The following is a 15,276-nucleotide window of genomic DNA, read 5'->3' on the forward strand; positions in this document are numbered from 1 at the left end:
ATTTCTTTATCATATAAAATCACAGCAAATGACAGCAGTTAGACTGTCTGCAATGGCTGAGATTGAAGATAACCTCTTGGGTAAAATGTTGACGAATTTTATGGAAGATGATTTTTTCATCTGTCTAGTATTTGTAAATATACTTGCGTGTCTTTATGTAGGTATCACCTTCAAGCTTTACGGCACCTATATGTGCTGGCAGCTGAGCCAAGGCTTCTGGTCCCTGTGGATGTAGACACTAACACTCCCTGTTATGTCCTACTAGAGGTTACATACAAGGTATGCTATATGTGTTTTCCATTGGATTTGAAGATATGGGATATGACCATTTTACCCCATCAGTAGCTAAAAGAAAAGCCCTCCAACCTTTATACTACCATAAGCATGGATTGGGTTCATTTTATGTTTCAGGGGACTCAGTGGTACGAAGAAACGACAGAAGAGCTAATGGCACCCACCCTGCTCCCAGAGCTTCATTTATTGAAACAAGTACGTATTATCTATCAGTCATTCATTTGTTTATAAATAAACAATCTCATGCATATTACAAATACTTGAAAGTGTTCCATTTATCTATGGATAATATTAATTGGCTTCATTTTGAGAAAAGGCAGGTATTCATTGATCTGCGGTCACTCAGAACTTATGTTCAAACGTTAAGTACTATGCTATCACAAGATTTTAGGTTTGTTAAGTTGAAAGGGGTATCAACAGAGAGTATTGGGCATATTACTGTGAAAGATGAAAAATCTGATGCAGAATCCATTGTGTGGCCTGTCCCTTCCTCTTAGTCACAGTATAAGTACTCAATCGGGCCTCAAGTTTACCATGAAAGGAGAAAACACCTTTATACACAATTGACCGCCTACCTCTCCATTGATGGTCAGAATTTCTGTCCTAATGACAAGTGTTTTTTTGTTTTATGCTGACTATTGGGTGGTTTGCTATTTCAACTGTAGTAAAACCTGAATGTGCATCAAGAAAATATTTGTTATATGGAGTCTGTGAAAGCAATAATTATTTTGTTTTATTTTTTTCTCTGCTATATAGATAAAAGTGAAAGGCCCTCGGTACTGGGAAATTATTATTGACTTGCGGAAAGGGATTCAACATTTGCAGTAAGTTCATTAAAGATAACATTTAAGAAATGCTAAATGTCCTTTTCCTGTCGGCACTTAGTAGTACTTTGTTTGGAGGATAAAGTCGGTAGTGAACCAACATTTCTGAAGTGCAGATCTTTTCATTTTACTTTATCTTGTTTTGACATAAAAATTACAATACTGATGTCAAATCTGTAATATACTGCTATGTGATGTATTGGGGGGGGGGGGGGGGATTAAAATAAAATACATTTAAAACCTAAACATTAAATATTCCATAAAAGTCTGATATATATATATATATAATCCGATGTATAGGGTAGTGAGCCCCATACATCTTGCCTTCTTTAGTGCAGTGCAGGCTCTTTAATATCCTTAGAGACTATTATTGTGCCATCAGAGAAACGTTATTTGTCTAAATGTGCTGAATTGCTACATATACTGGTGATGCTACACCAGGCAGTCTGCCAGCAGATTTGACCATTCAAAGCTGCAGACCTTGTTAGGTAGCAGCCCTGGATGTCTTGGACTTTGAGCACTGTGGTGCACTGGTGTGCGAGATCGCTTTACTGAACATACATACCTCCTCTATGCTACAAGTCACTACTGCAGTAATGAAGCAGAAGTGTGCCACTGCAATTACAGCAGAGAAGAGGAGCTGGGGATCAGATTCAGAGATCTCACAAAATCTGAGGACAACAGCACCACATCTCCTCTAGCTGCAATCCTGGTATGGTTACACAGATCTGTCAGACCAATACCTACCACGGTCTGCAGCTTTGTATGTCAGAAAAAAGCTGTTTATATGACCAATATTAATAGAACAAATATACATTTTCAAATAAGAGATTAAGATTCCATTTTACATATAGTGATGTTAGCATGGCTACATAGCCTAAGTATTAAGGAACTTAGACTGATGATCATTATTCATTCATATCATTGCTAAACCTTCCCAAATTTCTGTGAGTAAATGTGTATGCAACAAGCTGATCTTAGACTTGTAGAGCGCACATTACTACTGGCACCAGCCCTGGATGCTGGGAGCAATAGTTTTCTGTAATGCAGAGTAATAGCATTTACTATTTGTTCTTCTTGGGACAAGCTCCAGAGAAACCTTCTAATATCTGGAAAGAACTGTATTCTAAGACGTGCAAAATCCAGTCCGCAAACACAGCATTGTAAACAAAGCTGCATCCTGCAAAGCTTAACATGACAAACTTGTGACATTTCATGTGAGGAGTCAAGTGAGCTTTAGTAACCTCTAAGCAAACAAGTAGGGGGAATTCCTATGGTAAAAAGATCATTAAGTAAACTACATGTAATACAAGGTTCAGTGCTCTACAATTCAACCTCTGTACTCCACCAGACAAGTCAGAAAAGCAAACGTTGTACCTGCAATTACTACTACTAACCATTCCTCTATTACACGAACATATGGATAACTAGGCCTTTGTTCCTATGCAGTGTGAGACATTAGGCAATGATTGGACACTCACATTATGTAGTGACCCCTCACATCATAATACACAGTTGTCTCCTGGACTTCACTGTCCCCAGATCTTTGTGTATCGAGTATCTCTTGTATAAGATATGTCAGCTTAGCCAATTCCTTCTTTTATCTATGTGGTAGACTCATGTGGAAGGAAATTTCTGTAGGGTGTAGGCAGAGTACCAAGAGGAACACATGCAGGTGTAAAGTAAAAATACATATTTGTAGTTCTGGATTAGTGACCTCTAACTTGACCAAGACACACAAGACTTTAATATTGCTTTCGTATTTTTTCTGTAGGTCAATTCTATGTAAAGATGGAGTTCTGTATGTAAAACTGCGAGCTGGTCAGCTCTCTTATAAGGAGGACCCTATGGGCTGGAGAAGTCTACTGGCTCAGACTGTTACTCACAGAAACTCGGAGGCTCGTAGCTTTAAGGTACGGCATGGCATTATTGAATGTTTCATTACTACTATGTTGCTGCTGTCATATTTCCTCCAATATTAGAACTGTGCTATATTTGGCATACTGGTATTCAGATATTAAGGACAAGGTTTACAAGCTTATTATCCTTGTACAGTTCCTAACAATGCATTTCTAAATGTCAGTGCAAACAATAGTGGGGTAGTGTGAAATGTAAGATTGCAGATGCCAAGGCTTGGTATACAGCATAGGTTCATCGCTTTCACATTTTCTAGTTTATATATAGATAAATCTGTATAAACAATTACTGGAAACAGCTTGCATAGTGGATAACTATAACTATAATTATTTTCTGCTTATCATGAGTTATGTTCTGCAGATGCTTTTACTGTTTTGCTATTGCAGAGATGACATTTCTCACCATTCCTAGTTGGAGCAATATTTACATGAAGTTCACTTGCGTGATCTGATTCTAAGGGTGAAGACACACATGGCGTTTTTGGGTCGTTTTTACTAAGTGCGTTTTCAGATTGTTTTTGAAAACGCATGCGTTTTTGTCTGTTTTTCATCACGCAATTTTGGAAAAACGGACAAAACCGCATGCGTTTTCAAAAAACCGGATGCGTTTTTTAACGCAGGCGTTTTTAACGATCTGAAAACGCACTTAGTAAAAACGGCCCAAAAACGCCATGTGTGTCTTCACCCTAAGAGTGTTCTCTGCCCAGCAGACATTGTACAGGAGCTGAATTCACTGAAGATGTAGCACATGTAGCATGGGTTAGCTCCAGCCAAATCACCAGCAGCTAACCATAGCGATTTGTATTAGCAGCATGGTGGATGCTTATTATTCAAATCTTATCCCATTGAAACGCTTACGCTTGGGAACACGCAACAATAATGCAAAACACATAAGGGAGATTTATCACTGCTTCTACCCCTGTTTTATCGTGTGAACGCAGTGAAATAATTGCAAATTCTTGTGCAGTGTCCACTTTAACTCCTCGTAGAGGGGCGCGGCAGCCAGTGGGGTGGGCGGGCACGGTTCTTCGCTGGTTTTTACGCAAAACTACACTAAATTGGACCTAGCTTGGACTTGCCTGCCAGCCAGGTGCTGGCATATAATAGATCTTCCCCGTGGAGCTTGTTCCCAATTGCAAGCGTTTCAGTATAAATGCAGTTGCTTTAATAATTGTATTGTTTAAAAAGCATGTAAACAATGCCTCAGGCGAATGTTCCTTATACAGTATGTCATTCTATAGAAGTAAATTGTTTAATGTTCTGTGTTACATTAATGTCTTTGAAATTTGATCAAGTGCTTTTGTTCAGGTAGATGAAGAAAGTCGTTGTCAGAAATTAGGAAGAGGATGGGTGGGTCAGCTTCAGCTGTGCACAATCTGCTGACGCACAATGTTGGAACAATCCCCTGGCTTTAATCCCAGTTATCTGCTTTTGTCACGTGTGCTCACTTAGCTTTAAGAGTGCTTTAAGCTACCTGCACATGACAAGGAAATTAGTAGTGGTAGCCGTATTTTCTACAGCTAGCATAGGCCCTCATTCGCTTCTATGGGCTCACGCACACGGCTATAGATTTCACAGTATGTGCATGAGACAACTGCAGAGGTGCCAAAGATGGAGCCAATCCTATGCCTGCTTGTGTACATCCTGGGTTTTCTACAGTCATTTTCTATTGTCAACGGTGCGTGAGCGGAGCTCCCCCACAGATGACACAAAGGATGCAAAGCTCCACGAACCCTTGTTTGTGTCCCATGTAACTGTACACGTCATGTGCAAGTTGCCTGAAACTCCTCCTTCAAGGGTGGGGATAGGCCCAGCAATATGTACCCAGTGGGTGTGTGACCCTAAGTACATAGTTGTCTTGAGGGTTAAACCCTACTAATGTGATAGTCTTTCATACCATTTCAGATCATTGAGAGAATATATGGCTCTGTAAAATAGTTCTTCTCATCCAGGAAAGATGGAACCTGCAGAAGTAAACAGCAGAAGTTTTCTATATGAAGAAAAACAAATAAAATAAAGTTAAGATATGAAATGGTTAAGTGTGCTCCAGGCAACCTTTCATGAGGAACAAATAACCAGAGATCTGCTTCTCATTGCTATTAATTATCTATGCTGGGAGTCAGTGAGTTCTTTATTCACAGTTTCATTACGTTGCAGAGTCTAGTTTATGTTATGAATGGATGCAAGTAGTTTGTGATCTAAAACTTGGTGAGTGTCTGATGGAACTGGTGAGTGCCCTAACACTGTCCCTTTCTTTCTTCTTAGCCTGAGGCGATTTCTGCTTTTACATCTGATCCAGCACTCCTGTCATTTGCTGAATATTTCTGTAAACCGACAACTGACATGGGGCAGGTAATTTATTTATTTCATTTGATGTAGAGGGAATGCTTGTAAGAATAAATCGGAAAGTAGAATCGTAGGATTCCAGAAGCCTAGGTTCCAGTAATGCCATGTCCAAAAGGACCTTCCATGTAATATGGTAATTGCCTTAAGTGGGATGGAGATGGCAAACTTTCATGAAAGCAAGATGTAGCCTAGTGCGGGTTATTTTTTATTTTTGACATTTAAAGAGAACCCGTCAGGCAAAATAACCCCCCTAAACTAAATATATTCTCATAAACTGCCATTAGAGAGCATTGCCTCTATCCCTTCATTGTCCCTCTACATGCCTGTAACCTTAAGCAATGAGGTCCTAAAGCTGTATGCAAATGACCTGTGAAATGTCCAATGATCCATTAGCATATTCAAGCTGTCCAGCTTATTCATGAGTGGGAGGCACAGCCACACCCCCAGTGCTTGACTGACAGCTGCTCCATGTAATGGCTGCTACATGTGCTTGCTGGTAGCCACACCCCCTGCAGCCTGTGTGTGCATGTCTATGTATAGGAGAGATACAACAGCTCCAGGATGCAGCCATGTTACAGCAGAACATGTCAGGTACTTGTGTAGCTGATGTCTGTGTCTCTGTGTATTAGGAGAACACAGCATGTCAGCAGATGCAGCACACACACTAGCAATGCTTTACTATACATTACACACAGACCTGAGCAGGGGGAGAAGAGGGGAGGGGGGACAGTGGTGACATCACTGCCTCTGACCATGTGACCAGCCTCATTTACATATTAAAGAAAAGATGATTTTATAATGATTAATGTATGAATTGACTAGATAAAGGCTGGGATGGGATCATTGTGAGCTGCTCCAACAGGTAGAGGTGACAGGACAAGTGACACAGACCTGATCACAGGTGTCCTTTAAAGCAATGGAAGACAATATGTTTATTGAAGAACAACAGTTTTCAACTCTGTTACCGTTCCCCCTCTCCCTAAACAGTGGGACTCCTCAGAAATGGTAATAAGGAACAGCACAGTACATTTTAATTGCATATACAGTAAAACATTTCTTTTGATATCTCATTGGAATTATTCTCTGTGAATGTGCTGGTTCTGGGTTTTGCATGGACTAAAAAGCAAGGAAGCTGATAAGAGATTATACTTTGTATATTAATTAAATGAATTAGTAAATCTTAATAGCCAATAAACTTTTTACACACTATTAATACCTGTGGATTATGATTTTATGAAAAAATTTCTAATTTTTATTTACATTTGAAAAGAAAAAGTATAAACACTGTAACCTGTTTTATTTTCTTTAGAAACAAGAAATATTTGATTTCTTTTCATCAATTTTGTATGAGTGTGTAACTCAAGAGAACCCAGAGATGCTTCCCGCCTACATTGCGATTGACCAGGTATGTTACTGTAGGCTGTGATCTTCCTACAGTTCTTGTCTCTGTTAACAGTTCATTAGACTTTGAGATGCTCCCCCAACCTCCACAGGAATCAGAGGTGATGTGTGGGGGGACACTGCCAGTATGTGTTCAATTTCCTACCACAAGGAATTAAGGGGTTATTACCATTGCACCTGATCACTGTTAGGCTGTGTTCACATGCTGCATTTGAATTGCGTTTATACCAAACTATTATCCCAGCGTTTATAACCAATGTTATCCCTTCTGTGTTGTATAATTTGTATGACCTGTGATATTTTTGATATTTTGAAGGCTGTGAGAAGACTGGAAAGAAGGGAAACAACAGAAACATTTGAGCTGTGGCAGATAAAGTTGGTTCTAGAGTTTTTTAGTTCACAAAACCTTCAGGAAAGGATGAAGAGGAACCCCAACCGTGGACTCTTTATGAATTCTGAGTTTTTGCCAGTGATGAAATGCACCATAGATAACAGCTTAGACCAGTGGCTGCAATGTGAGTGGCTGGGCATGGGCAGGACAAACTACTTCAAAGATCTGTTTACCTCTGTTGAGTTACATAAAACGCGGGTCACCAATAAGCCACATTTTCTCCTAACTGAATAACCCACATATTACTAGTGTGTCTCACGGGGTGCTTTATCTCAGCCTACTGTGTATTATCTATGTACGATATATATTCGAGTATAAGCCAACCCGAGTATAATTCGAGACCCATAATTTTAACTGGAAAAACCTATTGTCTTGAGTGTAAGCCGAGGGTGAGAAATGCATTGGCCACATCCCCCTGTAGTATATAGCCAGCCTGCCCCCTGTAGTATATAGCCAGCCTGCCCCCTGTAGTATATAGCCAGCCTGCCCCCTGTAGTATATAGGTATCATCCCACCAATAACCGCTTTAATGAAAAAAGAAAGATTGAAGTCTAATTAATGTAGTTTTCTTTTTAGGTGGTGGGGATGTTTCCCTGCACTCTTATCTGGCCGCCCAGTCTATTGAAGACTCTCAGCTCAGTATGTTGGCTTGTTTCTTGGTTTACTATTCTGTGCCAGCTCCAAAAGAATTATCGGAAGGAAGATTAGAAGGTAATGTTTTATGATGAGCTCATCTTTTATGATTACATACTTTTCCATATTTCTTGAGATGGTTCTTCGGGTTCAACATACATTAGGAATGAATAATAAAGGATAACACAAATTACTTTACTTTGTAAACACTAATCACGAAGAATAGAAAGGCCGGGGGACCAAGAAGGGATATGGAATTTGGTGCCGGGATAACCAATATTTGTAATTTATTTTAACTCTGTTGTTCATCTAAAAAAAAGAATGAATCGGAATCAAATAAGGCAAATACAACTGCTGATTAATTCTACAACCGCACAGAAGTCACCAAGTACATGCGATGGGTTACATGTTGTTAAGTCTTTTCCAGTTAACTCCTTAAAAAGGTTCTCATGGTGGATATCATTGTCTCTCAGAATTATGCATGATACCCTGTCCACTAAGGAATCCCTTTAAATCACAGTACTGTGATTTAGAGGCTGTACTTGGTATTGCACATCTGTACTAGTAGACAGCATTGCAGCATGTAGAGTCTAGTAAGCCATCGACCATTGCTGATTATTGACACCAAAAGCTGAATCCCTACTAATCTAATATCAGCTACTAACTTATCATGTAGGCCATCAGCTTTGTAGAGCTTTATATTGCTTGCTTTACTTCACTTTACGTTGATGGGATTTCATTAAAAGTTCTTTGTTTCTCTTTTCCTACAGGAAGTAATAGCTTCTCTGAGCTACTCTTGAAATTCCGAGACCTCAGGATGCCAGTCAGAGCATTACTTAGGCTTGCACCACTACTTCTTGGAAATCCACAATCTATGGTCCTCTAGCAGATCTCAGGCGAATGAAGAGGGTAACATGAAAAATTTACATAAAATCAGGGATATCTGTATTGTCATTAGGCCTCATCTTATGGAATCTTTTTCCAAACTGTAAGGAAAGGATGTAAGCTAAGTATTCACTTTATAAAAATGGAGAAGAAAGCGCATTTCCCAGCACGCGCGTAGAGTAGTGGCGTATAAACTTCAAATATAAGGTGTCTTCTTACACGTGTGAATATAGTACAACAATGAAGGCTGTCATGTGTCCAGGAAGCTACTGCTGTTCACAAGTAAGGACCAGTGACAAGGCAAAAAATGTAGCACCTCTCTGGCTGACTTTATTCCTAAAACTTTATGGGGTCCCAGATGTTATGTGTAGCTGGGTGGCAGTCAACTAGCTTTTTTTCTAATCTATGTTCATCTAAAGGAGGGGCTGGCACCCCCTGCACATGATATTTTGAACCCAATAAAGTTGTGTTGGCATTTCTACATTTTTTTTTGCCCATTGTGGGCAAATGCCGTGGGTAAGTTTTAAGGGAATGTGGACTACACATATAGTATTAGGAAAGGCCCGTGGACTAGACATACATATTGTTATGTATGGGGAAGGATTGATATGATTGAATCCATATAACATAATGTCCATACAATCTGAACAGTAAGAGGAAGGCCAAAGGGCATCTGATATTTTATTCTAACTCAGAAATGGAACCGTGTTGGAACATCTCCTCCTACCTTCCTCTCTAAATCCATATGACTACAAGCAATAATATCATTTACTGTAGTCACAGGAAACAGCTGTTTGTAGGATGCAAATCCAAAAGCAAAAAGGGCGGAAGAACATAGGAATTGAACAAGGCCAAAGTGAAGTGCAGTCTAATTTATGTCTTAATGTGTATTTCTATTAAAAGTATCAAATTGTGATGCTGCGAAATGTTTGTACATTATGTTTTGTTAAAATAAAAACTTGAAAATAAGATACTGATCATTTATGTCCATTTTCTTTTAATAATGCTGCTGTCCATGACAACCCTTTGCATACTTTTCTATTGTGTTGGTACCTGCCAGGGCCTCCATGATGAACCATGTATGTATATGTATGCTTAAGCTAATATACAGTATGTTTATTAGAACACTATACAGTATACTAGCTCAGCTATTCTATCATGATGTATAAGTAGTTTCTGTGAGGTCCACTGATAATTGTTTTTCATCTATATTGGACAGAACGTGAAGCTCATTCAGTAATAACCTGAGCTCTATACATTTCTGACGTGAGCTCTGACAAGCAACCTATTGGTTGTGTTTTATGAATGAATTGAACAGCTGCTTATTGTATCATATTAATAACACAAATAGGACATTGACAATGCACTGGCAGCATCCATTCATTGCCACCATTAAAGATATCTGATACTTTCCCTGACTATTTCCCTATATAAAAGCTGAATGAAGCACATTTGCTGATGGTCTTTGTTGAACTTCCTCCTGTGAGTGACTTCTCTTTGCATGCAGTGAGACACAAATTGTTTTTATTAGTCAGTGTTTGTCAATATTAGTATTGGAAGTGTTGCTATAGTTACATTGAACATAAGTGTTCATTTGTTTGACTTTGCCGGGAGATTATAATTAACCATTCACAAAGTCCAAGCTGATCAGATTGGTTGTGCACAGAATATGTTAGTGCATGCAGTCATATGCCATTTCTGACAAGAGGTTAGAAAGTTATAAATATTTGATCAGATTTCTGCTCTGTCTCTGATCACTTTAATGTGTGGTTTGTATTAAAGACAATCGCATATTCAAAACATATGACCCCCGGAAGTTTAGATGTGAATCAGATTATACTGGTCCAGTGGTGGTAACTTTGTACTTGCTCTGACAATTAACATCTCTGACATCTTGCCTAGTATAAGCAGTTAATGTATATAAAAACAAACAATATATCTGGATCACAGACACAATCCAATGAGTTAAGTTTATTAGCATTTTGGTTCTTGGGAACAGGTCTTCCTTAAATGGGTCTGTCCATAAATGACATTTATACCCCATCCACAGAAAAAGAAAACACACGCCCCATTATTTGGTCTGTAATGCCGGAGCACGGGTCATGGAATAAGACGATGCTAGAATTCTGCAGCAGTCCCCCAGTGTACTATCCTCAGGGGATCCTGCAGTTAGACCCTTTGACATCACACATCCTGTGGATGGAGGATAAATGTTGCTTATAGGGAAAACTCTTAATGAGAATTCCCCAATTATTTTTATTTGCACATATCTGAGCCACAGTGTGACAATATGATTGTAGTTCTAGATATCGGGGATAGCTAAGGTGTCGCCTACAGTAGTATTCTTAGTCTTTTGAATTATAACTAGTTATCTTGTGATTTTCATTACTAAGTATCTTGGGATGTCCATTGAACAAAGCTGGTTTGGCTGTTAGTCCGGTCATCTAAGAAATGACTGAATAGATTACTGGCAGAAGTTTACATTTCTTCGGCCAATTTACAATTTAATAGTAAAATCTTTGAAGAGTTGTGCTCACAGCCCTAACATTGACGACTCAACAAATGGTGATTTCATCAACACATATCTTGTATTGTTCCAATGTACAATAAAGTTATAAAATGTTCAATTTTTTTCATGAAATAAAAACTTCAACATATTTATGGCAACGTTAAGCCATATAAATTACAACGCTTGCCCCCTACGTAGATAGTGTCCTAGAACATATCCACATAACATACATTAGGACCAAAGACCATACTTTTTCTCTTTTGTATGTGATGGGCTATTTAAAGCTAAGGGATATTATTACTAATGTACGCTTCCTGGAATTATCACTTCAGGACATGTAGGTTAACTACAGGGGTTATATCTAAAATATCCCACAAGTAAGCAGTAACTACATTGTCATGTTAAACCCTTAAAGCAGTGGTCCCCAACCTTTATATACACTCACCGGCCACTTTTTTAGGTACACCATGCTAGTAACGGGTTGGACCCCCTTTTGCCTTCAGAACTGCCTCAATTCTTCGTGGTATAGATTCAACAAGGTGCTGGAAGCATTCCTCAGAGATTTTGGTCCATGTTGACATGATGGCATCACACAGTTGCCGCAGATTTGTCGGCTGCACATCCATGATGCGAATCTCCCGTTCCACCACATCCCAAAGATGCTCTATTGGATTGAGATCTGGTGACTGCGGAGGCCATTTGAGTACAGTGAACTCATTGTCATGTTCAAGAAACCAGTCTGAGATGATTCCAGCTTTATGACATGGCGCATTATCCTGCTGAAAGTAGCCATCAGATGTTGGGTACATTGTGGTCATAAAGGGATGGACATGGTCAGCAACAATACTCAGGTAGGCTGTGGCATTGCAATGATGCTCAATTGGTACCAAGGGGCCCAAAGAGTGCCAAGAAAATATTCCCCACACCATGACACCACCACCAGCATGAACCGTTGATAAATGGATCCATGCTTTCATGTTGTTGACGCCAAATTCTGACCCTACCATCTGAATGTCGCAGCAGAAATTGAGACTCCTCAGACCAAGCAACGTTTTCCCAATCTTCTACTGTCCAATTTCGATGAGCTTGTGCAAATTGTAGCCTCAGTTTCCTGTTCTTAGCTGAAAGGAGTGACACCCAGTGTGGTCCTCTGCTGCTGTAGCCCATCTGCCTCAAAGTTCGACGTACTGTGCGTTCAGTAGGCTCTTCTGCCTACTTTGGTTGTAACGGGTGGCGATTTGAGTCACTGTTGCCTTTCTATCAGCTCGAACCAGTCAGCCCATTCTCCTCTGACCTCAACAAGGCATTTCTGCCACAGAACTGCCGCTCACTGGATGTTTTTTCTTTTTCGGACCATTCTCTGTAAACCCTAGAGATGGTTGTGCGTGAAAATCCCAGTAGATCAGCAGTTTCTGAAATACTCAGACCAGCCCTTCTGGCACCAACAACCATGCCAAAGGCACTCAAATCACCTTTCTTCCCCATACTGATGCTCGCTTTGAACTGCAGGAGATTGTCTTGACCATGTCTACATGCCTAAATGCACTGAGTTGCCGCCATGTGATTGGCTGATTAGAAATGAAGTGTTAACGAGCAGTTGGACAGGTGTACCTAAGAAAGTGGCCAGTGAGTGTTATATATGAGACAATTTTTCCAGGGACCGGTGGGGAAAGTAGTAGTGGAGGGGGTCACGGCGCCTCCTGCCGTAAAATATGCTATTATTATAACATTCAGAACATAAATTACTAAATGGAACCTTAATGCAGAATCAGTGGGAGCATTTGACCTTGTTTCACTGCAGTGTTATGAGGGATCTGTGGCGGACGCACACTGGCATGAGGGATCTGTGGCGGACGCACACTGGCATGAGGGATCTGTGGCGGACGCACTGGTATCTGTACAAGACACCTCGAGGGCCTTCAGATAGACTCAGATGTACACTTTGCTAGTTTAGATGTAAAAGCCTTGTACAGCTCTATCCCCCATGAGAAAGGATACCAAGCGGTTGAATCCTTCATAGATGACATACTGATCCTGTGGAGAGGTACAGCAGATGAATACAAGGAATTTGTAACATGTCTGAATATCAATGAAATAGGGCTCTATTTCACCTCAGAGTTCCACACGGATCTGATTATCAAAAAATCAGACACTGCCACTTTAACTACCCATATGTATAGAATACCAACAGCAACTAACAACCTATTGCGTTGGCAAAGTCATCATCCCAAACCTCTGCTGAAAGGTATACCCAAAGGGCAATTTTTGAGAGCCAGAAGAAATAATTCTTTCTTCCCAGATTTTATATCATCGTCAACACCGAAGGTTTCGCCAACAGGGATACCCAGATTGGGTGTTAAAAAACGCATATCAACATGCTTTATGTACAAAGAAAGATTATCTTCTACATCCCAAACCAAGAAGAACTACAGATTCCCAGATGCGAATTATAGGGACATACGATGCTGGACACAGCTTGGATCGAGAAATCCTTCAAACATTATGGGGAATCTCACAGAGACCTGGAAATTGGTAGGTGAGGTACCCCGCATCACCTATTGTAGAGGGAGAAGTATAGGTGATAGCTTGGTCCAGTCACCTAACACCTGTTCAAAAATCGACATGGCTTCCCAAACCACCGATGGGTACCTTCAAATGGAAAAGATGCCAAAATTGTAAATACATTACAGAGAGGACTAGTTTTCGTAGCTCCAGAACCAACAAAACCTTCCCAATCAAGAAATTAATTTCTTGCAGAACCACAGGAGTATATCTGCTCACTTGCAGTTGATCCATCCAATATGTTGGTGAAACCAATCCTGGAGCTGCGGACACGGATTGGTGATCACATCAGAGATATCAACAACTTGGATACTCCTGTTGCTAGACATGTAAGTGATTAGCTTCCAAGGCATTGGATCTGTCAATCCCCCGCTGAGGGGAGGGGACTATGACAGATTGATACGTGAGAGGGAATCCTGTTGGATTTTATCTCTAAGTACCGTTAAACCACAGGGTCTCAATGAATATGTCCCATATGCCTGTTTCATATAGTGAAATACACACTAGTATATATCCCATACAGTATATACTTCTCAATGCCATATCCTCAGATTTATAACAGTAGCCACAATGTCCAATAGGGTGTTATTAATAAAAACGTACATTATGGGTGATCTTTAATCCCTCTTCGATTCCTTCTCTGCTGATAAAATGGGCCACATCAATATCAACTCTTACCTCCATTATTTTCTGCCCGATCGAGTTATTCTGCGTTGACTCTATGGTAACATTACTCACGATCATTTGACAGCTCCCTACGACATAATCGTGAGAAGGACCTGTACAATCAGCATTAGCCCGCCCATAATAGGGAGGGTCATCCAACTGCGTCATGAGGAGGGGCGGTCCCGCTGAAGATAGGCGGCATTGTTCCTAGACGTGGCTGTGATATCATTGGCTTCAATGTAGCAGAGGTTGATCTGTTGCCCAATCAACTGTGAGCCAGGTTATCGTTCCCCCCCCCCCCTCCCGGATATGACTCTGGATAGGGGTGGAGTTAATCATTTAGAAACCCAGGCATTTAATGACCGCGCTACGGCCGGTTACAATGCCGTGGGGGGAAATTCTACTACTGTAATGTGATACAGGGTTGCTCTATGTTGAAACTAATTCGCACCTCTGAGGACACATCAAGACACAAAATAGGGATGCAAAAACGCGTTGGTGTTACTAGCATGCAGAACAGCCAGCTGACACCATCCGTGCCTCTTACTCAGTCTAGCGTCACTATGAAAAGTGTGTTCCATTAGACTGAATATTTTTTTTGGCTCGCTAGCCGGGACAGTGCATATAGCTGCAATAACCCACCTGTCCCGACTAAAGACCACTATTTTAGTCTATTTTTGCTGGCCAATGCCTGAGAAATAAAATTGGTACAATTATTTTGTGAGACTAGTGCTACACAATTTTAATGAAATTTAAAATAAAGTTTATTTCAATTTTTAAACGTTTCTAATCAGGCAGGATACCAAAATATAATTTCAAGTGAAACGTAAACCTAACATCTACAAAAGC

At 40.2% G+C, this 15,276-nt stretch overlaps 1 protein-coding gene across 1 annotated transcript in view; it reads left to right on the plus strand.

Moving 5' to 3' along the window:
- ANAPC1 (anaphase promoting complex subunit 1) overlaps positions 1 to 9,659 on the plus strand; it is a 69,478-nt gene extending 59,819 nt beyond the window's left edge. Inside the window, exons 39-47 of the mRNA XM_072141216.1 lie at positions 162 to 279; positions 412 to 489; positions 1,051 to 1,118; positions 2,893 to 3,031; positions 5,300 to 5,386; positions 6,690 to 6,785; positions 7,098 to 7,296; positions 7,749 to 7,883; positions 8,576 to 9,659. Coding sequence (XP_071997317.1) covers positions 162 to 279; positions 412 to 489; positions 1,051 to 1,118; positions 2,893 to 3,031; positions 5,300 to 5,386; positions 6,690 to 6,785; positions 7,098 to 7,296; positions 7,749 to 7,883; positions 8,576 to 8,691 — 1,036 coding nt within the window. The 3' untranslated portion in view covers positions 8,692 to 9,659. The remainder of the gene's footprint in view (positions 1 to 161; positions 280 to 411; positions 490 to 1,050; positions 1,119 to 2,892; positions 3,032 to 5,299; positions 5,387 to 6,689; positions 6,786 to 7,097; positions 7,297 to 7,748; positions 7,884 to 8,575) is intronic.
- The last annotated feature ends 5,617 nt before the right edge of the window (positions 9,660 to 15,276 follow it).

Source organism: Engystomops pustulosus, chromosome 3 (assembly GCF_040894005.1).
Source record: "Engystomops pustulosus chromosome 3, aEngPut4.maternal, whole genome shotgun sequence".
Lineage (NCBI taxonomy): Eukaryota > Metazoa > Chordata > Amphibia > Anura > Leptodactylidae > Engystomops > Engystomops pustulosus.